The sequence below is a fragment of the Oreochromis niloticus genome, linkage group LG3, assembly GCF_001858045.2.
Source record: "Oreochromis niloticus isolate F11D_XX linkage group LG3, O_niloticus_UMD_NMBU, whole genome shotgun sequence".
Taxonomy (NCBI): domain Eukaryota; kingdom Metazoa; phylum Chordata; class Actinopteri; order Cichliformes; family Cichlidae; genus Oreochromis; species Oreochromis niloticus.
This window is the reverse complement of record NC_031967.2, coordinates 13,291,747-13,314,753: the sequence shown is the minus strand read 5'-3', so window position 1 is coordinate 13,314,753 and position 23,007 is coordinate 13,291,747. Positions and strand designations below refer to the sequence as shown.

The 23,007-nt window shown below is 41.4% G+C and overlaps 1 protein-coding gene across 9 annotated transcripts in view; it reads left to right on the top strand.

Annotated features, from left to right (window-relative positions):
* mpdz (multiple PDZ domain crumbs cell polarity complex component) overlaps positions 1-23,007 on the top strand; it is a 51,035-nt gene that overhangs the window by 5,473 nt on the left and 22,555 nt on the right. For 8 of the 9 annotated variants that reach the window (XM_025906182.1, XM_025906180.1, XM_025906186.1 and 5 more), the window contains exons 3-21: positions 1,165-1,331; positions 5,561-5,710; positions 6,305-6,444; positions 6,844-7,057; positions 7,280-7,402; positions 7,619-7,816; positions 8,471-8,573; positions 10,566-10,654; positions 11,260-11,494; positions 13,040-13,117; positions 13,430-13,509; positions 13,649-13,795; positions 15,028-15,198; positions 16,062-16,247; positions 16,817-17,026; positions 18,051-18,209; positions 18,516-18,668; positions 21,067-21,393; positions 21,738-21,849. In XM_025906182.1, the coding sequence (XP_025761967.1) occupies positions 1,165-1,331; positions 5,561-5,710; positions 6,305-6,444; positions 6,844-7,057; positions 7,280-7,402; positions 7,619-7,816; positions 8,471-8,573; positions 10,566-10,654; positions 11,260-11,494; positions 13,040-13,117; positions 13,430-13,509; positions 13,649-13,795; positions 15,028-15,198; positions 16,062-16,247; positions 16,817-17,026; positions 18,051-18,209; positions 18,516-18,668; positions 21,067-21,393; positions 21,738-21,849 (3,042 nt within the window). The remainder of the gene's footprint in view (positions 1-1,164; positions 1,332-5,560; positions 5,711-6,304; positions 6,445-6,843; positions 7,058-7,279; positions 7,403-7,618; positions 7,817-8,470; positions 8,574-10,565; positions 10,655-11,259; positions 11,495-13,039; positions 13,118-13,429; positions 13,510-13,648; positions 13,796-15,027; positions 15,199-16,061; positions 16,248-16,816; positions 17,027-18,050; positions 18,210-18,515; positions 18,669-21,066; positions 21,394-21,737; positions 21,850-23,007) is intronic. The other variant, XM_025906184.1, reaches the window with a different exon arrangement.

Here is a 23,007-nt window from a genome sequence, read left to right as displayed (position 1 = left end):
CATGTCAGTGACGTGATCTTCAGCAGAGCATGCTTTTCAGTTACTAAAGACAAAACTAATTGCAGCAAAGGGCTGCAAACAAGCAGCAACTGAATGTGACTGCAGTAAACACCTAGCAGCATCTACAGGGGTGAAAAACAGCATTAACTTGTGCTCATGGGTTATTACAGTCCTTATAATTAAAATTATGTTAGCTTGGCTGTAATTCGTAAACAGTTAATGTAATACTTTTGTGGAAAAGCGTCTTTGTTCAGACACTTATGGACCTAACTGTCCATGCCACATTCATTTAGTATTCCTAGTTATATACATCGAGGGAAGGACAGTGGAAATTTTACATTTATCTGGACTGAACCAGTGGTGAGCAGACAAGAATCTTACAGGGCTCAAGTGTTATTGGCCTATTTACAACTTTTTGTTCAAACAACAAAGCTTTTCAGTGCAAAAAGTGTTTTGGACCTCGTGCACGGCCTATTAGGTGTTAGTCACAGTTGGTGAGCTTCTGAAATTGCTTCATTTTTGCTCAGATGACGTCTGGCTGGCCCATCCTTACTAACAAGCCACTCTGGAGTTACTCGATTGTAGGGCTTATAGAGGATACAGCAAACAAAGCGTGGAGGTCCCAGTCCTTTTATCGTTTCCTCCTGATAACCATTCATTCTACGCTCCTGTGTAACCCACCATTTGACCCTAAAGTCAAGAAAAGGAAACATTGCTATTCTGAAAACAAGCAGCGCATTGAAAATTGAGTTTTTTTTTCTTCTGTGCAAAAACTTGTGGCTACATGATTTTGATATATTAAGGCCCGTTGAGAGTCAACCAGCCTTAACTAAGCCCAGTTTGTGATATGTGACTGCGTATTTTTCCGTCTATACATTTACAAGTCATTGAGTTATTGTTAAACATGAATATGTTAAAGTCATGTTTCAAATGGTTGTGGAGGGGTTTTTTTTAAAGAAGCCTCTTAATAATTAAATCAGGATGCCTAAATTAATAAATGAGGTAATATCCAAACACTCTTCCCACCCTCGCTATCTTCGCCCGTGAACTGATAAAGTCTTTGTCCTCGCCACCTCTCTCCACCTCTGTCACTCCCACACCTCCGGCTGCCTGCATCGTCGCCTTCACTCTGGCGCTGTCACTGAAACATGCGACGGTTTGCAGACACGCAGCGTGCCTTGCAGGCGGTGGAGCGACTCCAGGCCAAACTCAAGGAGCGGGGAGAAGTGCCCACTGAGGAGAAGCTCAGCCTGCTCAAGTCAGTACTCCAGAGCCCCCTCTTCCATCAGATCCTGGCCTTGCAGAAGTCTGTCCAGCATCTCAGAGATCAGGTAAACCCCAAACTTTTTTGCTTAAAAGTTTTATATTTTCTCCAATTTGGCTCACATTTCTTATGCCACGTTTTTCTTAGACTGTGTGTCTTAAGGATAGCGATTTTATGACGTCACAGACGGTTAAAAACACTTTCTACTTACTTTAAATGTAATATTTATACATTAATATAACTTATCAATAGTTGTCTCAAGGTGTAAATACTCTACAATAATACAGAGAAAACCATATCCCACAAGTGGTGGTGGGAGACAGGACAAAAGACACTGTGAAAGAGAGCCACAGATTCGTAGTAACTAACAATTAAATGCAGAGTGGTGTATAAACACATAGTGAGTGAAAAGAGGTGAATGAATAAGAACCATCCAGTGCATCATGGCCCAAAAACTAGGCCTGTTGTAGCTTAACTAAGGGTAATAATAAGAATTATGTATTTATAACATGCTGATCCCGGGTTCATTTCATCAGATTTCATAAACTACAAAAATGATGGTGTAGCACAGGATAGTAGATTGTTATTATAGTAGTTTATTTAAACAGATGCAGTGTCATTTGATATGAACCTGATAGGACCTGCTGTTCATTTTTCATAGTACCATTGTGGTGGAGGAGTGCTCGAGGCAGGAGCTTGTTTCTGGTGACATTTGATGTTGAGACATAACCTAGCCTTTAATGTGACCTGCCCAGACTTAATGTAAAACTGAAGGCATTATTCCAGCCACAGGCTCCCATGAATTCCCATTTTAATGGCTTCACACTGGTGACAGCTGTGGCAGGACTCATTTTGGATACTGCCGTTAGTTACATGTAGTCCACTGTGTGCACTAAATGCCTTCTTGAGTGTTGAAGTTGTGTATGCAATGGAAGTGATGCTGGAGTTGTTGGGCTGACTGCTGCGTTTTGAGAATATTGGGCTTCTGACCACTGAAATGATGCTAAATTCTAATATTTAACACACACAAACTCCAGACAGCAACCATTTAAGGGATGGTCAGTGCCTTAAACACGTGCCACTCTCATGCTTGTTGTATGCTTCAGTAGGGGTAGTGCAAAGGCAGTCATCTTGTATTTTTTCATCATTGATGATCTTTTTTTGCACTTCCCATGTTCCCAGTGAACTCCACTGTTGAATCCTTCCTTATTCTGACCCACTTGTCAATCAGACAGCATTTGATCTGGTTACTGATAGAGCATCACATGCAGCTGGATGAACAGACTTCCCTGTTTTGGGAATATGATATCTCATGTCATTATCTTTGTATTCATTTATGATTTCTGTTGATTCTTGGATTTTTATTGTAATTCTTTGTTAAGTGCATCACGTCTCATCCTCATCTGCCTCACTGTTTGGTGCATTTCCTATTTTATTTTGAAGGTTAGCTCCTCATGCGCCTTCCTGTGCTTTTACTTCCCTCCTTTGTTCTTTTCCTAATCTCATTAGCGTTTGATTGACTTCACCTTTTGCTTATCAGCCTGCTGTTGTGGCTAAAGTGTCTGTTCTTACAGGTCAGCTTTATCAGCCTAAGACTGAGTCTATTTCTACATGTCTGTGGGACAATCTGAATTCGTTCACTCTGACCAGACTGTAACAGTATTCAGTGAACTTGCAGTGGGCTTTTGTCAGTGGTTTTTTCAGCATCATGACAAAAAAACCCTGGAATTTCTAAGATAAAACAGGAACTCCTGCATTAGCTGTACCTCAGCTGGGCTGGAATGTTTCTGATATCCTTATTCAGGTTTTTATCTCCCCCTGCTTCCTGGGTGACCTCACTGATTCTACTTCTGGCTTATGTCAAGACATCTTCTCCTCACCCTTTCAATCCCCATTCCCAGTAGTGTTTGCCGCTATGGCCAAATTGCTGTCAGGGTCCACACAAGCCAGATATAATATGGGTACATGAGCAGAGATACTTTTTTCTGGCTGATTCTCCCCATTGAGAATTAAACATCTGAGTGGAAGGAAAGCGCTCTCAAGTCGCAGAGGAAAGGGGCCAGGGTAAGCGTTTCAGAGAAAGAGACGAAAGTATGCGAGCTATGCACTGGGAGGCAGGGATGTTCGCTTTTTTACCCCTTGTGGAATTTAGATTTAAAAAGCCCCGTGGCATTTTTGTGCGCCGGCGATTTGACTTATTTCAAGAATAGGTACCTTCTTGTGCGTGTGTGTGTGTGTCTGTGTGCAGATTCCTCTGTTTTATAATAGAAAACTTAACAAGCAGCCATTCAACTTAAAGTTCCCTCAAACCAAAAAATGGACCTTTTCTGCGTTATAACAATAGTAATATTTTTTAGAAATGAATAGATAAAAAAGCAACAACTATAAGTGTGTTATGTTTCTTCAGGGCTTTCAGACCCAAACTGTGTTTGTGTGGCCGTGTAAAGCAGAACTAATTTGGGGAGATGGTTCGTTTTTGTGTTTTGTTCTGAGACAAGAGACTGACCCGTAAACACACACACACACACACACACACACACACACACACACACACACACACACACACACGCACACACACACACACACACACACACACAGTCACTGTCCATCTTCTGGCTCTGCTAGTTAGGCCTTGCTCAGCCCACGTCGCTATGGCGACAAGGCCCTACTCTCCAATGAGAAAGAGGCCGCTGCCACTGTGTGAAGTGGGGCAGAAACAATTTCTTAAATGTTCAAGAACCAAACTGGAACTTTAATCCTCTTAGCTGGGCCCCAGCTAACAAAGCTCATGCATGAGCACGGCAACTTAGCAGCATGCTACGCTAACTTAGCCGGGCCCACGGGGTTTTGTTTGCTGTGTGCAGCACTAATGTGTCCTGTCCAACGGAGTTTTGTTTCTGAGGGCTAATCTGGGACTGTATTTAAAGGAAGCGTGATGTACAGTACATGTTCTCGAAGCTCTGAAAGTCGCACAGTCCAACTTCCTAATGCAAATTTCACAAGTTCACAAGGACAGCTTTAGCCTGGCAGCGCCATATGCCAAATGGAGTGTTTATAGAATTATTGCCGTGCATTACGTCCGTCCTTTTGAATCCAATTCGGAAAGTCATAAACATTACACCCTTTGGCTAATGAAATCGGGAAAACACTGTTTTATGTAGTTGTCGCCTTCATGTAATTCATCTGTCACACAAGTAAAGTCATTGCAGTAATTAAGAGCCGAGCATATTAAAGCATCCAGATGGCCAGCGATGCTTCTCCCTGGCCCCGATAAAAATATTGTATTTGGAGCCTCATCACTGTTGGAACATCAGCTAAGAGCTATTATCTCCTGAAGGATTAGAGTGCCATAGATCCAGCTAATCATGGAGGGATAACAAACTGTCTGCCATCTCGGTGGTTTTTTTAGACACTCAGATTCAGAGTTTTGGTGTCTAAAATTTAATTTGCAAGATCTTTATGTTCAGAGTACAAATGAGGCATAATGGGCCTTTTTTTGTTTTTTCCCTTAAAACTTTTAATTGTCTTTGGTTGGATTACAGCCAGCAACTGCTGCTGTGTACAGGATCCCTTTGGAGATTTTCAGAGCTGTTATGCTCCATTCAACATCACAACTAATGGAGATCAATTGCCATTTTGGATTTGATTCAATAGTATTCATGTGTTTGAATGTGGACCTATTATGCTTTTCTTTATGTTTTGTCTATATAGTACAGCACTGTAGGCTCATGTGGAACATGGCTAAAGCATACATGATCATGGAGTTAGTACAAGTAATATCTGTGATCCAGAAATCTTACTCTGACCTCTGTATGATGTAGGTGAGATAATTTAATTAAATTCAGCTTTATTTATATAGCTCCAAATCACAACAGCAGTCACTTCGAGGAGCTCTATATTCTAAGGTAAAGACCTCGCAGTAATGGAGAGAGAAGCCCAACAATCAAACAGCCCCATATGAGCAAGCACTTAGAGACAGTGGGAAGGAAAAACCTCCAGCAGAACCAAGCTCAGGGAGGCCATCTACCACAACTGGCTGGGGGTGAGGAGAGGAAGACACGACAAGAGAAACACTGTGGAAGACAGACAGAGCTATAATAGCTAATGATTAAATTTTGTTTACTAGGGACAGCCAATCAGACGAAAGATGGCTAAACTTTTATACATGTAGTGTTTCATGTTCACCTTAAAGGAATGTAGAAGGAAGATCCAAAATCAAGGAGTAAACATAAAAGTGAGGTATCAGTGAGGTATCTGCAGTTTTCAACATAACACATTTCTGTTTTATCATTTCAGGGGAGTGTCCCTTTATCACGAGGGAGTGATCTCACAGCAGCCAAGCCCAATGGCAGCCATGTTTCCTACTCAGACACCCCAGCTCCCACGCACGTCAATGGCAAGACGTCATCCGAAGAATTTGAACATATTATCCACTCCATGGCGCAGGTACAAACAACTAGAAGGGAGGCAGTTATTGTAATGCCTGCTTACAATTTGTTAATTTATTGTCAGTATTGTCAGCATATATTGACAAAGCATGTGGAGTTTGCATGTTGTCCCCATGTCTGTGTGGGCACTCAGGCTCTCTCCCACAGTCCAAAGTGTCTCTCTGTGTTGACTGCCCAAGGTGTACCCTGTGTCTCTCCCTATGACAGCTGGGATAGGCTTATGAATAGAATAGAATTGGATACACAGAAGAAAAGGGATGAGCATAAGCTAAAATAATGCTATTGTGGCAAGTCTATTTTGAAAGCCCCAGTAGACTTTTTTTGTCAATCTTTTAACATTTTACTGATTTTTACACAAAAAGAGGCAAGATTACTTTTTAATAAGTCCTATAACTCAAACCAAACATCCAAAGAGAGTCAAAAAAAGAAGAAAACTCCACACAGTGCTCCTCTCTCTCGAGGCACTTCAAATAGACTTCTAAAGGCTGCCTGCAGCTTTGATGCTTTAGTGAATCAGCACAAGGCCAATGTATATATATATATATATATATATATATATATATATAAAAGTTTGTGCGTGTGTATTACGCAGGGACGTTATGTGACGCATGTGGATCTGCAGAAGCCAGTGTCCGGAGGTCTTGGCTTCAGCGTGGTGGGCCTAAAGAGCGAGAACCGCGGCGAGCTCGGCATCTTCATCCAGGAAATTCAACCAGGAAGTGTCGCTCACTGGTATGCAGGAAAAACATGCTGCTATGCAGTCTTCCAGACATTCTTTCAGCATCTGGTTAATTGTTGATTTCTAATTTGAAATTTCTAGGACTTTGTTTCAGACAGTCAGGTGGGTGCGTTTACAGATTCTCTCGGGAGATTAGAGATACTTTTATACTTGCCAGGAAATACCAGAGTAAAGCTGTTGTGAGCTGTTGCAACACATGTTGCGTCACACCAATCCTAAAAGAGTGGAAGCTGCATTTTTCATGTTTCAGACATAAACTCTTAAATGTATTCACCCAAAGACAAATTCAAAGTTATAGGTACAAAGATTAAAGCTATAATGTGGTATCTAGTGACTATAAGGGTTTTCATTCTGTGTCCTTGTCTCTGCTGCATGCTTCTTTCCCGTTACAGCGATGGGAAACTCAAAGAAGCCGACCAGATATTGGCTATTAATGGCCAGCCTCTGGACAAGACAGTGACCCACCAGCAGGCTATAGGCATCCTGCAGAGTGCTTCAGACAGGGTGCAGCTCACAGTGGCCAGAGGGCCAATACCTCAGCTGGCCAGTCCTGCAGTGTCCCGCACGCCCTCTGCTGCCAGCACATTATCAGCCAACTCCAGCGCGGTAATGAATACACTGACACACCAATGGGGCCTCTGCAAGGAGCGTTTTATGATCTGACACAGTTTCCATGTGAAGACATAAGAAACTACATGCACTATGCTCTTTGCTCTGCAATCCCCATCCAGCACCACGACACAGAAAACAAACATACCTGTTAAGTGATGTACATTTACCTAATAATACACCGAATAACAATGTGTTTCATTTCTGTTACTGTCTCAGTGGCAACATGTGGAGACGATTGAGCTTGTCAACGATGGCACTGGTCTCGGCTTTGGTATTGTTGGAGGAAAAACCACCGGGGTTATAGTCAAAACTATACTTCCTGGAGGCATCGCTGATCAGGTGACTCTTTAGCTGTGTCTGTCTTTTTTCATCGCTCACAGCCAATGACACTTTCAGTGTTCTAGACAGATGACTCCTGTCAGTTATGTGTAATGAGAATGTGCTAATTGCAGGAAAGCACAGAATTACCTGTCACTTAGGAGTGACAATGCCATTATGAGTTTGATTTTTACTGACGCTGCGGAGAGTTAATACAGAAATCATTTCTTGCCACAGGATGGCCGCCTGCGCAGCGGGGACCACATCCTGAGAATCGGAGACACCGACCTGCACGGCATGGGCAGCGACCAGGTGGCCCAGGTCCTCAGGCAGTGCGGGAACAGGGTGAAGCTGGTTGTTACCAGAGGTCCTTTGGAAGAGACTCCCTCTGCTTCTGTCATGCCTGTGGTGCTCCCCACTGTCAGTGAACAGCAGGTAAGGGCATCTGTTTCTTTGTAAACCCAAATACCTCTTTTAAAAAAAATTTTTTTTTTACACCACAGAGATGCGTGTCTCATTCAAATTGATTTTATGACTCGCACTATCCTCGCAATAAAGCGTTTTCTCGAGAACCCGTCATCCTGATGGTAATTGCCTGCCATGCAAGACACACCATACACAATTATATATATAAAAAAAAAACTTCACACATAAACTTCAGGTCCTTCATATCCAGTTTTATCTTTTCTTCCTGCTTGACAAGCCAGTACAAATGCAATTAAAGAAAATTGCAGGTTACATCACCTGTGACTCACACTTTGCTTTACGTTCCCAGAAAAAGAAGGGAAAAAAAGCTCCGAGCCTCCTACAAACAGCAATTTCATGGCCATTTTCAGCACTCGCTTCTATTTTGACTTGAATGAATTATTACTGACTCACAATGTGAATGACAAACATCATATCCCTGTGATCACACACAGTAACTGTGAGTCTTATTTTTGGCTGACAGGTACTTGAGCGCTCATTAATCAAAGTTAAACAATGTATTTTGATGTGCCGCAATTTTCCTTTCTTCTGTTCTAAAGTAAAACATCTCTTTCATTTGGTTTCTGCTGTGATGCTGACTCATTTCTCTGCGTCTACACGCAGGGCTACGAGGAAGAGGATGCTGAGGCATTTGATGTGAGCCTTACTAAGAACACCCAAGGACTCGGGATCACTATTGCTGGTTATGTTGGAGATAAGAATTCAGGTGAAAAACTGATTTATTTTTTTTTTAAACATGGTGATTTTAAGGTGACGTTTGAGTAATTTTTTTGCCTTTATAAGACGATGGAGCAATGAAGATCAGGCAGTAAAGCAGGGAGCGACAGCAGGGTCAAACTCAAACACAGGCCGCTGTATTTCAGCCATGGGCCTGTATGGTCACCTGCTTAACCAGTGACATAAACTGCCACCACGAAGAATGGTCATTTATTTATTTGCTAAAAAATCATTGTAAAATGCAGCGATAGTAGTGCAACAATATTAGTTTTACCTTGTGGTCCTGTTGAATCCTCCTGGAGTACTTGTACCACCTAATATGTACTGTCCTACATTCTTTTTAATGTAACACTGGATGTGAAGTATGTTCACCTTTGTATTTCTTATGGGCTATGTAGTATAGTACACTAGTCAGTGTTTATACAGTGGAATGAAAACGTTGATGGCCACTTTATTAGGTACACCTTGCTAGCACCTTGTTGAACCTCTTGTGACTTCAAAAATGAACTTAATTCTCAATTCCACAGATTTAACAAGGTGCTGGAAACACCTCTAACCTTCACTGGATATTTTCTATTTTTCTGACTATTCTCTGTAAAAACAAAAACAGCAGATCAGCATTTTCGGAAATACTCAGATCAGGCTGCCTGGCAACAAAAACCATGCCGTGTTCAAAGTCACTTAAGTCAGCTTTTTTCCCCATTCTGATGGTCTGTTTGAACTTCAGGAAGCCATATAGAATATATATATATATTCAATTCAATGTATTTATATAGCGCCAAATCACAACAACAGTCTCCGCCAGACGCTTTATATTCCAAGGTAGACCCTACAATAATACATACAGAGAAAAACACAACAATCATATGACCCCCTATGAGCAAGCACTTTGTCAACAGTGGGAAGGAAAAACTCCCTTTTAACAGGAAGAAACCTCCAGCAGAACCAGGCTCAGGGAGGGGCGGGGCCATCTGCAGCGACCGGTTGGGGTGAGGCAACTGGTCCCCTGCTGGAGGTATATTCTTCTCCAATCACCTCTTTTCATTCTCTGTTTAAACACCACTTTTAATCATCAGTTATTATTCATCTCTGTCTCACTCTCCTCACTCCCAGCCAGTCACGGCAGATGGCCGTCCCACCCTGAGCCTGGTTCTCCTGGGGGTATTTTCTCCTGTTAAAAGGGAGTTTTTCCTTCCCACTGTCACCAAGTGCTTGGTCACAGGGGTTCATATGATTGTTGTGATTTTATCTGTATTATTGTTGGGCCTTTACCTTACAATATAAAGCGCTTGAGGAGGCTGTTATTGTGATTTGGTACTATGTAAATAAAATTGAATTGCATTGAATATTTGCGTTAACAAGGAGTTGAACGGTTGTAACTAAAGTGGCCAGTGAGTGAAAACATAACCTAGAGATATTTGTAAAAGTAAACAAAGACACCTGTGCTGATGAAAAGAAAATACTTGAGGAAAATGACAAAATATCATTTTAACACCATTTAAGCTGCTGTTCTAGTTTTTCAGGCCTCAAACGTGGCTTTCATTCACTCTGTTTCAGACGTAAAAAGCAAACAGTAAGCTTGTAAATGTTAAATAAGCAGGTGCAGGTTGAAGCAGAACTAAAAGGAGGGACTCACATTTTGCCATGAAAATAAAAACATGTAAAAAAACACTCTGAATGAACACTTGTGCTAACTGTCTCCTGGGACCTATTTTGTTTTACCCTTTCCTCTGCCCTCAAGCAGCCAACAAAATCAAATAATCAAGATTTTAATTAATGTCCAAATGTGTTTTTAACTCCAAGCAGTTATTGTAACTATAATATAATGAAGTCAAATGGATTTAAAAAAATATTTCTGATTATATTCAGGGATCTGTAATTTGTAAAGTTAGGAAAAGTGCCCTCCATTTATTGAAACACAAATTGATTCGCTGATCTGTTCTTCACCCATTTATGTGTCTAAACTGTTCTGATTCCTCAGAGCCCTCTGGTATCTTTGTTAAGAGCATAACAAAAGACAGCACTGTAGAGCAAGATGGCCGTATTCACGTTGGAGACCAGATTATAGCCGTAAGTACCCTAATTATGCTCTTTTGGCTACGACTGGCTTCTGTTTTCAGGTAAAACATTCAGTGAATGTTGCATATTTTCATTGATTGTGATCAAATTTACACATTTAGGCAATGGAGGGAAATTATGAGATGCATGATTTTGAATAATTTACAGTTATGCTTTTTGTTTGTTCTTCTTGCGACTCTGAATATAAAAGAGTTTTGAAAAAGCACACCGAGCAGTTAAGTCTGTAATTTCATTACTGTAGGTCATTAACAGTGAAGTCATGAGTGGATGTTTTTACATGTTATCTTGAAGAAGTTCTGACTTACTTTGTTCTGGTGTGCATGTGTGAGGATGGACTTGCTTTGGGACTTAACCTAAACGCTCATGATTGTGAGGGATTTAAATCTATCTACTTCCTACCTGCCCTGAGTGATCTAAATGAATGAAGTCATGGATTAGACGACACTCGGGTGCAGAAATCAGTCTTTAGTTATGTCATTGCAGTTCATGTCTTTCCAACTAGAACATAGATGGCGCTTCAGCACATTCATATTGTGCAAGCAAGCCGTTCTGCCTCTCCTTTAATCCACCAACTCACAAAAGATCGCCCTCTGCAGGTCGATGGCGTGAACATCCAGGGATACACCAATCAACAGGCAGTTGAAGTGCTGAGACACACGGGCCAGACGGTCCACCTTAAGCTGATCCGGCGGAGCTTCAGGCCCGATGAGATCCCCCCTGTCGCAGCCCCCGTTGTCACCGTCCTCCCACCTTCCACCACCATCCCCACAACCACCACCGTCATGAAGGAGCTGGAGCTGGAGAGAAAGAAAGCTGAGGAGGTTGCCGAAGGTAGGATGGATTAAGTGAGAGAAATTTAATGAGGATAGGTTAAAAAAAATATCCCTTGCTTCTCATCATCCTGTCAAAAAAGGTGTCATTTGATGTGTAAATTTGGCTCAGGCAGGAGTTTCATGATGCAGTGAGGAGTCATTTCCATGTGACTCCAAAAGGAAATTTCAGACACTTTTATCGTGTTGTAAACAGGTGCAAGCAGAACTTACTCCTACCACACATGAATGTTGGCGGCTGGAGTTACGGCCTAAAACAGCTGTCAACATCGTATGCATACAGTGAGAAAGCTGAACCCTGAACACAGGATCATTCAGTTGCAGAGAGATCTACTTTTTCATATTGCAAGTAACCATTTTACACCAATTGTTAATATTGAAAAATAATTGCTTATTGCAGGTTAAAAGGTTCCTCCTCATAATAGCAACAGAATACTCCCACGTTACAGCCCCGTCGCTCCTAATTAGAGGTTGAAATACGCTAATTAACGCCGCTGACAAATGCCAAGAGGACAAAAACTATTTTCTCAGATATGGCAATATAGTTAAGCGCTTTTTAAGCACTACCCTTCGTAGCAGACTGGCTAGAGATTTAACAGCCGTCTTTGTACAGAATCCAAAACTTAGCATCATGTTGGTTGAGAGTTGAAGTAGATCAACTTTTAGAATAGTAAAATAGTGCACAATGCACAAGATCACAACCAAGGAGAAACCTGCATTTATCTACGTTCTTGTGTGTTTTTCTAATACCTTTGCATTTATGTAATATTGGCATTAAATAAGAGGAAGAAGATTTTTGTCTCCAGCTCTGCTGACAGGACCTCTGGGCTGTTGCAGAAGAAAGAAAAGCAACTTGCATAAGTTGTTTAGTGTCAGCAGTAATAGATGGAGACTGAAAGTGATTCTTTTTAGCACTAGGAAGTTGAAACATGAAGAAAACCAGCCAACAGCTATGAGAGAGACTTAAGGGAAGAAGGGTAGAGTAGTTTTTGGCTGCTTTGAAAACTCTGAATATAAGAGTAACAGGAGTGTGTGTGTATGTGCACAGCGTGCGTTTTGCACAATCATTAAATGAATGAAACAACAGAAATAAATCGAACCATTAACTTAAACTGTTGTCACATCATTTATAGGTTTGTTGACCTCCTTCCATAACAATCTGCTGAGTCGTATTTGTATGCTGGTACTTAAAAGACTTTAATGTAAAATTCACTTCATGGCAAGTATTCATTTCATGGGTGACCAGTTCTGTGCCTTGCGGAACCCCAAAGACAAAAAGGAGTCTCAGGCTCATTAAACGTGTATTAAAAGTCCTGGTATGTTTATGGATTAGCAAACATTAGCGAAGGTGCTTTATGTGTTTTTGATATAAAGGGAAAAGAGAGAAGTTCCTCTTTTAAAGCAAGAGTGATTAAGCACTAACAGTTTCTGTGTCAGTGTTGAGGTTTTTTGTGCTGTGCGTGTGCTGCTGGTGGAAGGTCGATGGCTCCTTTCAGTGGCTTCTGTGTGTGTCTCACTGTCCGTTGTGTGTTTACTGTCTCCACAGATGAAAAGCAGCTCCACACAAAGAGTGAAGGATCTGATGTCAGCCCAGCCACGGATCAGCTAACAGAAGACAAACATGGTAGGAGGCTGAGATGCTTTTTCCGTGTGCTTTAGCAGAGATACTGGGCCCAAATCTGACAGATAAGGGCTTCTATTGACAGGACCACACCGACTAGCAGCACACAATGCGAGGACATGCTGAGACGGCTGCTGTTGCTAGGTTCAGACATTTTAAATAGTAGCAGATAAGGGTTTATTTGATCTTCCACGACACATTTTGAAGCACTTTGCTTATACTTGGAAGTTTATGGTGCAATGCCACCTGTGAATGGCTTATGACAACACTGTCTTAATTTTTGTATATTAATATAAACATATTGTGTTTTTGAAGAACCGAGCTTAACACCTTTTGAAGAGGAGGAGCTAATGAAGAAGTGGCAGGAAATTCTGGGCCCAAGTAATGAAGTTGTGGTAAGTTTGCTTTTTAGGTTCAAAGCAGATATTGTAAAAAAAAAAGTAGAGTGACCTGGGTCATCATGTTTGATGACCCAGGGTCTGAATCATTAACAGACTTCATATAAAGAGATGTGATTTACTGTTTCCCTCACAGGTGGCTCAGGTGGAGAAGTTTACCGAGAACAGTGGTCTGGGCATCAGTCTAGAAGCCAACAGCGGACATCATTACATCCGATCTGTCCTTCCTGAGGGACCGGTCGGTCGCTGTGGAAAGCTGTTCAGTGGAGATGAGCTGCTTGAGGTATAATACTCGAACATTACATTTGTTATTAGTATTTACAGAAGGTTGGTTGGTTGGTTCATGGAGCTCAGTTTTAGTGCAGTACATACTGTGATACAGCAAGTCTGGAAGTACTTACATTGACCATAATGGTCTTTGTGGTGTTTCCTTTGTAGTTATAACACAGTCCCTGACAACTGCTGTATATGCCAATAAGACATGTATGGGCTTCACTTATTAGGAATGATTAATACCTAAAAATTCACCAACAGAGGATAAGCTTCTGATACAACTTCACCTACTTCAAGGATGCTTGGGGAAGAGGGTGAAGTCTGAGGAGGTTAAGCTCCATATATTTCCCCAAATATAGTTCCCCCAAAGAAAGTCATAAAAATCACTCCACATATAACTTAAAGCTGGATTAATCAGTGATGTATCAGCTGTTTAAGTATGTTTTCAAATGAGTTATTTGGAGTTGTGGTAAATAAATTCCTGGTTTTACAGTTGTTTTTGCTACTTTTAGGTCTTTGTTTTGTATTCATGGCTTGCCTTTTAGCTGTTCCGGTTTATTCTCACCACTCTCATTTCCATCTCTGGCAGGAGGCCGTTTCAGTACGAAGGTCTAAAAACCTCCTGTTTTCTGCAAGAGTGGCACCAACCTGCAGATTAATGCTAATGTTGCTCCCTTTCTGCTGGGCAACTGTTGCCACAATAACTTAAGTCAGTGGTTTGGAAACTGTGCAGCGTAGTAGGCTACTGGGAAAATATGGGGTGAATCAATGTTAAATGAATATGATTTAGGTGGAGAAAATAAACGGGGATTTGCTACTGCAGCTGTGTTGAGCTCTTTTTAAATGAACTGGATTCTTTCGTATGGTTAATGATCCCTTCTCTCTTTTTGAGGAGGGTTGAGGTGCCAAAATAAGTTTGAGAACTGCAAACTTAGGTTGAAAAGGTGTCAGTACTGAGTTTACAACTTTTTCCACTTCCCACACATAAATAAAATAAATAAGTAAATAAATAAATACAAGAAGTGCTTCTTGGGATTACTAAAATTATTCTTTGGCATTTTGCCTTTTTTTTTAGGAGGAATAGTAAGAAAATGTCCACAAAGATCTGCAGCAGAGATCCATTTAGCTAAGTCTCAGCTGCTGAGAGGCACTTTATCCCATGTGACATGTACTGTAACCACTTGGTCCTGGGTTTAAACTCATATTATGATTAGTTTTAAGTTTTACCCTTTCCTTTCTTAGGTCAATGGCATTTCCTTGATTGGTGAGAGCCACAAAGAAGTAGTGAGAATCTTGAAGGAGCTTCCGCTCCGTGTGTACGTGACATGCTGCAGGCCGGCCCCCGACCTTCAGACTGAGGTGGATGCTGAGCAGAGAGAATCAGAGGCTTTGTCCACAACATCTAAATTAAAGGTACCTGCACTCATGATGCTGCAGTCAGTTTAATACTTGCTTGTTTTGAACACGAAAAACAACAGTAAAAGGGTACAAACTTGCAGACTACATTTACAGGACACTTTATTAGGTACACCTAGCTAGTACTGGGTTGGACCTCCTTTTGCCTGCAGAGCTGCTTTATTTCTTCATGGCACAGACTCAACAAGGTGCAAGGTTCTGATGCTCTGTTTGAACTTCAGCACATCGTGTTGACCATGTCCACATACCTAAACGCATTGAGTTTCTGCCATGTGATTGGCGGGTTAGATATCTGTGTTAACACTCAGCTAAATCAGTTGTCCGGTGTATATTACTAAGAAAGTACTGTAGCAGACGATGCATATGCAGGCCTCTTTTTAAATGCATTACCACATCATAAAATATGTTTTCCTGACTGTGCATATAAAGCAATTTGAGAATGATGCTCTTTAAGTCTTCCTTCTCTGTTCTAACCCCATCAACCGTTATTAGCTTGCTGTCAATTGCTCTATCGGGTTTCCACACTGCCAGCCATGATGGATTAAGACTTAGTGATAAGCAGGGAAGGCTGAGCGTTTATTAAGACCAATTCTAGCAATACCTCAGCAGTAGCCAGCAACATTTGCTAGAGATATGAGACATCAAAAGCAGCTTTCCTTTGGGTAAGGGGGTTTTCATCTCTCTAGCCTTATCTGTGATAATGTACTAAGGCCCAAGCATCCCAAAGATATTTCCCTTTCATCTGCTGCCAGAAACCTGAGCCAGAAACAGAACTAGAGGGGAGCAGCCTATGGGTTGAGAGTCAAAGCGACGAAGGCATGGGGTTACATAGTGATTTTGGGCTTTTCCTTTCTGTGCAGAATCAAATAGACCTCAGCGGTGTAGTGGTTGCTGAAGACTCAGAGGTGAACACAATAGCGGCGACACAGGGCAACGTGAGCGAGGAGGCGATAGGATCCCCTTTGGCTATGTGGGAGTTGGAGATCCAGAATATCGAGCTCGAAAAAGGAGAAGGGGGATTGGGATTCAGCATTTTGGATTACCAGGTGGGATTATGTTCTAGGGTTTAATGGAAATGTAACAAATATCAATATTCAAGTAAAAGATCCTTTTTTAACATGTTTAGATGAAAAGTTATACTTTTCTTTAGTTTTTTAAATGTGTCTACATTGTGTGTATTTCTGTATTATAGGATATTTAAACATGGCCATATTCACAATATGGGCTAATTTCATTAGATGGAAAAAGCTCAGTGGTGTGTGTGTGTCTGAGCGTTTATTCATATCTTTGTGGGGACCAAAAATTGGAAGTTTATTTGTGGGGACCAGGATTGTGGTCGCCTCAAGTTTGAAGGGATTTTTGAGACTCAAAATGTGGTTTCAGTGACAATATGGTTAGGTTTAGGCTAAGGGTTAGGGCTAGGCATTCATTTTTCATGGTTAGGGTTGGGGTAAGGGGCTAGAGAAAGCACTATGTCAATTAGATGTCCCCACAAGATATGAATACCCCACGTGTGTGTGGGAGTGGTTAAGAAAATGACCTGAATTCGATGTGATCTCCATATGAGGCTGTGATAATTTACTCATTGACTTGTGCTGGCCTAACGTCACCACAGGACCCACTGGACCCGGCCAAAACGGTGATTGTGATTCGCTCTCTGGTTCCCAATGGTGTCGCAGAGAAGGATGGCAGGCTGTTGCCAGGAGACCGACTAATGTACGTTAACACTACCAACCTGGAGAACGCCAGCCTGGAGGATGCCGTCCAGGCCCTTAAGGGGGCCAAGCTCGGCAAGGTCCAGATCGGAGTCGCCAAACCACTGCCTGTAAGAATTGTTATTAGAAAGTGTTTGCCTTTTTCCCCTCTACTTTAAATCACGTTGAAAATCAAAATTCAAATGTGGTTTGCGTGATTGTAGTATTAAGTGTACGTGTACCTGTCAGAGTTACTGAGATTTACTCTGTGCTTTTGTGAATTTTCTGCAGTATTTGTCAGGAATATGTTCCTCTACGTATGCAGGGTTTTAACACCAGCAGTCCATATATCACACAAGTTAGTCTCCAGTCATGACGGCTCAGCTTACAAGGGCTTGAATTTTTCATGCAGGAAACAGTGTGGAGGTAGGCTGCATGGTTTAGCATTCCACCCACTGTTCTTTCAGGGGAGGTGACCAGCCTAAAATGCCCTGGACCCTTTGTTTTATATTATTATGTTATCGAATTCTCCAGTAGCACATCCCCTCTTGTACATTTAAACACACAAGGGCACCTGTCAAGATATTAGGTCCGTCCAACGGCATATTCATTGCTCCAGGCAGCTGTGCTCCTTGTACAGGATGTTTCTCTCCCTGCAAAAACAGCTTGCATTCTTTCAGCTGTAGAGCCGCAATTCTCTTGTATTGAATCTGCCGTCGGATTACTCAGCGAGACCTCTGGGCCGCCAGGGTTAGCTGGATTACAGAGCTGTTGGAAGCCTCTGTAGAGTTATCCTGCTCTGCTGCAGGACGTGGAATGGACTTCTGAGAAGTATTTTGTTGTGTTGCCTCTCAAAATTGAGTCTTTCTAGTGTAATCCTGCAATATGCCATCTTGGTTTTCATGCATTTCTAGGGTGCACGCTGCTCACAGTAAAGTGCAAAAGTTCTTATGTTTTCCAAAGAATGCATGTAAAAAACACATGAAATTCAGAACGTAGAGATGATTGAACTCCATAGTTAAATAACAGCATCCTCAAAAATATAACATCGCTTTCCATCTTCATTCCATGTTAATTTATTTGCTCTAGGTTTTGGTTAATGTAGTATAATTCCATAAAGCCGGGGACACTGAAAGAATTTCTCCACTTTCTTAGGGAATATGTGGATATTCCCACTCTCCACACCCATATGGTGAGCAGGAAATAACTTCATCACCCACCATCCAATCATTTGACTTCAACAGTATTTTGGTTGAAGAAGGAGAGGAAGAAGGACTGACTGAGGGCATCCTTTACCGAGCAGAGCCTGCATTGGTTAGTTAGCTTCTGGGAAAACTGAAAAAAAATCAATCAATCAATCACAGCTCATGAAAAGGGAAACAGAAATTATACTTTTGCTTCTTTCTCATAATTTTGAAGCGTACTATGCTTGTAATCATGCAACAGTTAGCTTATATGAATGGTATTCTAATAAATACACGCAGTCGATTGAGGGTTTTATTGTTAAGGTTTCATTAGCTGTAGTTAGATCAATTCTGATTGACTTGCATTCCTACAATAGCATGATTAGTGATTCTTCCTAAGTGTCCCAGCTATTTATATTGTGATCCATTATGACAGATTGATACCAGTGATGCAGACCTGCCTGATGAAAAGATGTTAGATCATTCTTACTCCGGGATCGAGGACGACACTTTCCAAGCTTCCATGATCGCTCTCCACGGTAGCACCTGTAGCACAGACCTGGATTACCTACACTCATCCACACCTAAGGTAAGGACCTTTATTTATAAAATGTAACTGAAATGAGAAGCACAGCTTGGTATTGTTTTCCTCATTTCATTAAATGTTACCATCTCGTGCCCTTTGTCACAATGAGCTTTACAGCATGTAGTCATTATTCTTTGTCTTTTTTGCTATGGAGGGCCAAAATGTCATGAGACATGTTTTCTGTTCTTTGTTAGGGCAGTAACTACATTACTGAACTTGGCGTTATACGAGGGTTGTATCCACAGCCCCAAGAACTGAAACTCTCCAAATGGATATTAAATTATAAGGAAAATAACCCCGCAAAAAAAGAGTAAGGAGCAGACAAACTATTTTCCTAAGGGTATCTGTGTGCTTCCAGTTTTCCCAAAGGCCACAGCCGACCTTATTTGTAGGGCCTCCCTGCGTAATTTATCGTATAATAGGGCGGCCCAGAGGGATGAACGTGGGGCAGGATGACTCGTGGCAATTTATAGTACTGGGGGATTTCACAAAATACATTTCAGCTGTTTGTACGAGGCCCGACAGCTCAGCCTCAGCGTGATCATGTGCTCCAGAGGGAAGCAACAAGTCTCTTGATAAATTTACATCAGTGACCGTAAGAAATGCACCAGCTTTTCCGGACTGTGAGGCTTGATGTTTTTTTTAACCTTTCACTCCGTGCCTGTTTCCTGAACAACAATGTAAAGTTCACCACATTGTAACTCGCCTCAAGCGTGTCTCTGCCTTTAAGTTAGCGAGTTCTCTGTTTACCTGACTATCAGCTTGTTAGTTTGGATGGGGAATGATTTGTAGATAGAGACAAAGGAAGGACACAGGAGCTTTCTTCCTGCACACAGGAAAAATGCAGCCAGAAAAATATACTGCTTAAAAAAACATGAAAGGGCCACTTTTTAATCAGAGTACAGCATCTAGTCGATTAAACTTCTGGGATATTGATGTGATCAGTTAAGTAACAAAGGGGGTTGTTGATCAGTTTCAGCTGCTTTGGTGTTAATGACATTAACAACAGGTGAACTAGAGGGGCAACAGTGAGACAACCTCCACAACAGGAATGCTTTTACAGGTTTTAAAGGTACATTTATTGTCTCTCCTCATCTTTTCTGTTTTCCACTAGTTTTGCATTTGATTAGGGTCAGTGTCACAAGAGCTAGCACGAGGCAATACCTGGACCCTACAGAGGTTGCACAGGTAGTTCAACTCATCCAGGGCGGCACATCAATACGTGCCACTGTCTCCAAGCACAGAGCATGGAGTAGATTTCAGGAGACAGGTAGTTTCTCTAGGAGAGAATTGATGCCATTGATTGCTCCCCATGCTTGCCCGAACTTAATCAAAAGAAAACCTCTGGGACATTGTGTTTCTGCCCATCCAGCACCACCAGGTTGCATCTCAGGACCTTCTCCAGGAGCTCAGTGTCCAGACCTGGAACCATCCGTTGTCTCATTTGGAGCCATACAAGCACATAGGGGTCATACAAACTTCTGATTACCATTTTGAGTTGGTGCAATGAAATTTCAGCCAAATGGACTTGCCTGCCGCATCATTATTTGACGTTGATTTTCAGAGTCTCTTTGATTTCTTCCCTCTGTAGTTGATCATTTTCATTACCATCAAACGATGTGGAATCCTTTCATTCCTGACACATTATCCAGTCCATATCAGTGTAGATATCCAGCAGGTTTCCCCACATAGATCTCTTGTGTTTTCAAAGTGTTCCTGTACATTTTTTGAGCAGTATATTTATACATTTGAAACAGTTCGGCCCTGTTTATTCTGATTGAGGTGTTTATATAGTGATTCTTACTGGACTATTAGTTTGTAGTACTGCTTTGCACACCAAAAAATTACTTATGTAATGTTTTGTACATCCATGAGAGGGTTCTGACCTCAAGCTTCGAAACAAATGGTGTAATAAATGAGCCCTAGTAATAACAACAGTTTAATCCCTAACTTTGGAAGGTGCCTTTAGTAAAACCATCTCACTTTCCTCCATTTGTCAAAGCCCAGTTCAGTGCTGCCTTATTTCAAATTACACTTCATATTTCCTGTTTTAAGTACATATCTATATACTGAGACTCTCATGTTTTATATATCTGCACATTTGCATTTTTTTTAACTTCTGTTCAGACTCCCAGAAGGATTTTTTGCTGAGAACCATTACTATTCAGTCTGGTTCTAATAAAGTCTTAAACGCTGTTATAATAAAACTGCATAATGCACTCGGCTCTCAAGATCTTCAGTAATTTATGCCACTTTCTACTGGCCTCCGATGGCTTTTCTGTGGCTCATTACAAGGAGGGCACGGCAGCGATGGAGGGAGATGAATTCTCCCTGTTGGGCAGTTGTCTAACTAACAGAGTGGGAATGTTCACTCAATCTGCTCTACTTTGTTTTACCCCAGCTTACAGCCCGACTGAACTTGCTGGAGGAGCATCCCTGCTTTGCAGACAACACTCAAGTCTTCTCTCCGGAGGAGTCGGCCTCTTACGCTCCTCCGAGTCTGACCAGCCACATCTCGGCTTTTAATGCCATTCTGAGCAGCTCCGAGCAGTACCTGGGACAGCTCCCGAGCAAAGAAGAACCAGCGGACGGCACAAATTCATACAGCCCGTTTGCTGAAATTGGGAGCAGATCAAATGTGCTGGAGGAACCTGTGGAGAGCCTTAACTATCAGAAGGAGCCTGCTATCTCTTTTGGAGAGATTGGAGACATAAGAGTTTTGATGAAGGTAAAAATTTAACAAGTCTAAATACAAACAGTGCGTCTTTGTGATTTCGCTCGTGATAAGATCAGGAGATAAGATTAGAATGGATATTCTATGCTGTGCACATGTGACAAGGTGCGTTATAACAGCGAGGAAATAATCCTCCCTCATCATTTCTTTTTTAAAGTCTCTTCACTCAGAGGCTGCCTTCAAACGCGAGATAAAAAAGGTTCTAAGCTGATTTGTTTAAAATGATTTTCACAGTCAAATTGCTGCCTTTTTCTCCAGAGACCCTGCTTTGTTTTGGAATCCGGCCTTATATATTTATTTACTGTCATGACTAAGTGTGCTGAATTATCACCTTAAAGGACGAGGAGGCTGGTGCGAAAGAATCGGCAGAAGACGGAGACAAAGCAACGCTGACCTCAGGGAGCAATTTTGAAAGGACTATCACAGTCGTCAAGGGCAACTCCAGCCTGGGTTTGTGCTCATTTCTTTACAATCTTTAATTTGTTCTTTTTATTTGTTTTCTCCTCATTTTCCACAGAAGTGTTAATGAGGTTTCAGGATTGAAAGGTGCATTTGGTCTTTACTTTTATCTCCTGTTTTCTAAATCCAGTTTTATGGAAAAATGATAGAAGCAATTTTTGACTGTTTTCCACTCAGAAAGTCTAATCCCATCGTCATACTCATTATTTGCATTTCAAAACCTGCCCAAGGGGCTGCTACTGGCTCCAAGAATATTAAGTGTGAACTTCTAAAACAAATAGGTGTTATGAAGTTACAGTTTAAAATCTTCAATTCCTCAATGAAAATCATCTCTTATTTTGCTCGTTTGTGCTCTTTCAAGGTTTTTATTGGGTGGAGAATTGGAATATTCGGCATATTTTGCTCTCAATTTGCAGCTTACTTAGACCAAATTCATTCTTAAATAGAGCACACTAATCTTATTTTTAAACAGTTTGTGAATGAACTCTCACACACCAAGCTGTTGCAAAAGGGAGTTTAAAATGTAGTCGAAGGCTTTAGCCGGAGTGTCTCCCATCTGGATAAAGAGAATGATGGACAGTATGTGCAGATGAAGACAAGCCTCCAGAGATATTATGTCACACTCCATTGAGACAGATGTGAAAATTAAATTTATCAACATGTTGACAGTTTCTAGGATGAATGGATTTTCTTGTAGAAGAGAATCAAATATATAGAGTCTAACTGTGTTCCTGAGTTAAATATATTTTGGGATATTTGCTCTCACTGATGTTTTACAGAGCCAAGAGTAGAAGCAGTATAAAAACCAAGTGTCTCGAAACACAAACTGTAAAAATGGCCCAGAGTGTGCCAAGAAAATATCCCCACACCATTAAACCACAAAAAAGGCTGATACAAGGCAACATGCATCCATGCGTTCATGTTCTTTATACTAAACTGTGACCCTACCATCCGAATGCCGCAGCAAAAATTGAGACTCCTGTGACCAGGCAACATTTTTCCAATCTTTAATTACAATTTTGGTGAGCTGGTGTGAACTGTAGCCTCAGTTTCCTTTTGTTAGCTAACAGGAGTGGCAGCTAATGGTGTGGTCTTCTGCCTCAAGGTCCGATGTGCTGTTGGTCTTGGTTATGATGAGTGGTAGTTTGA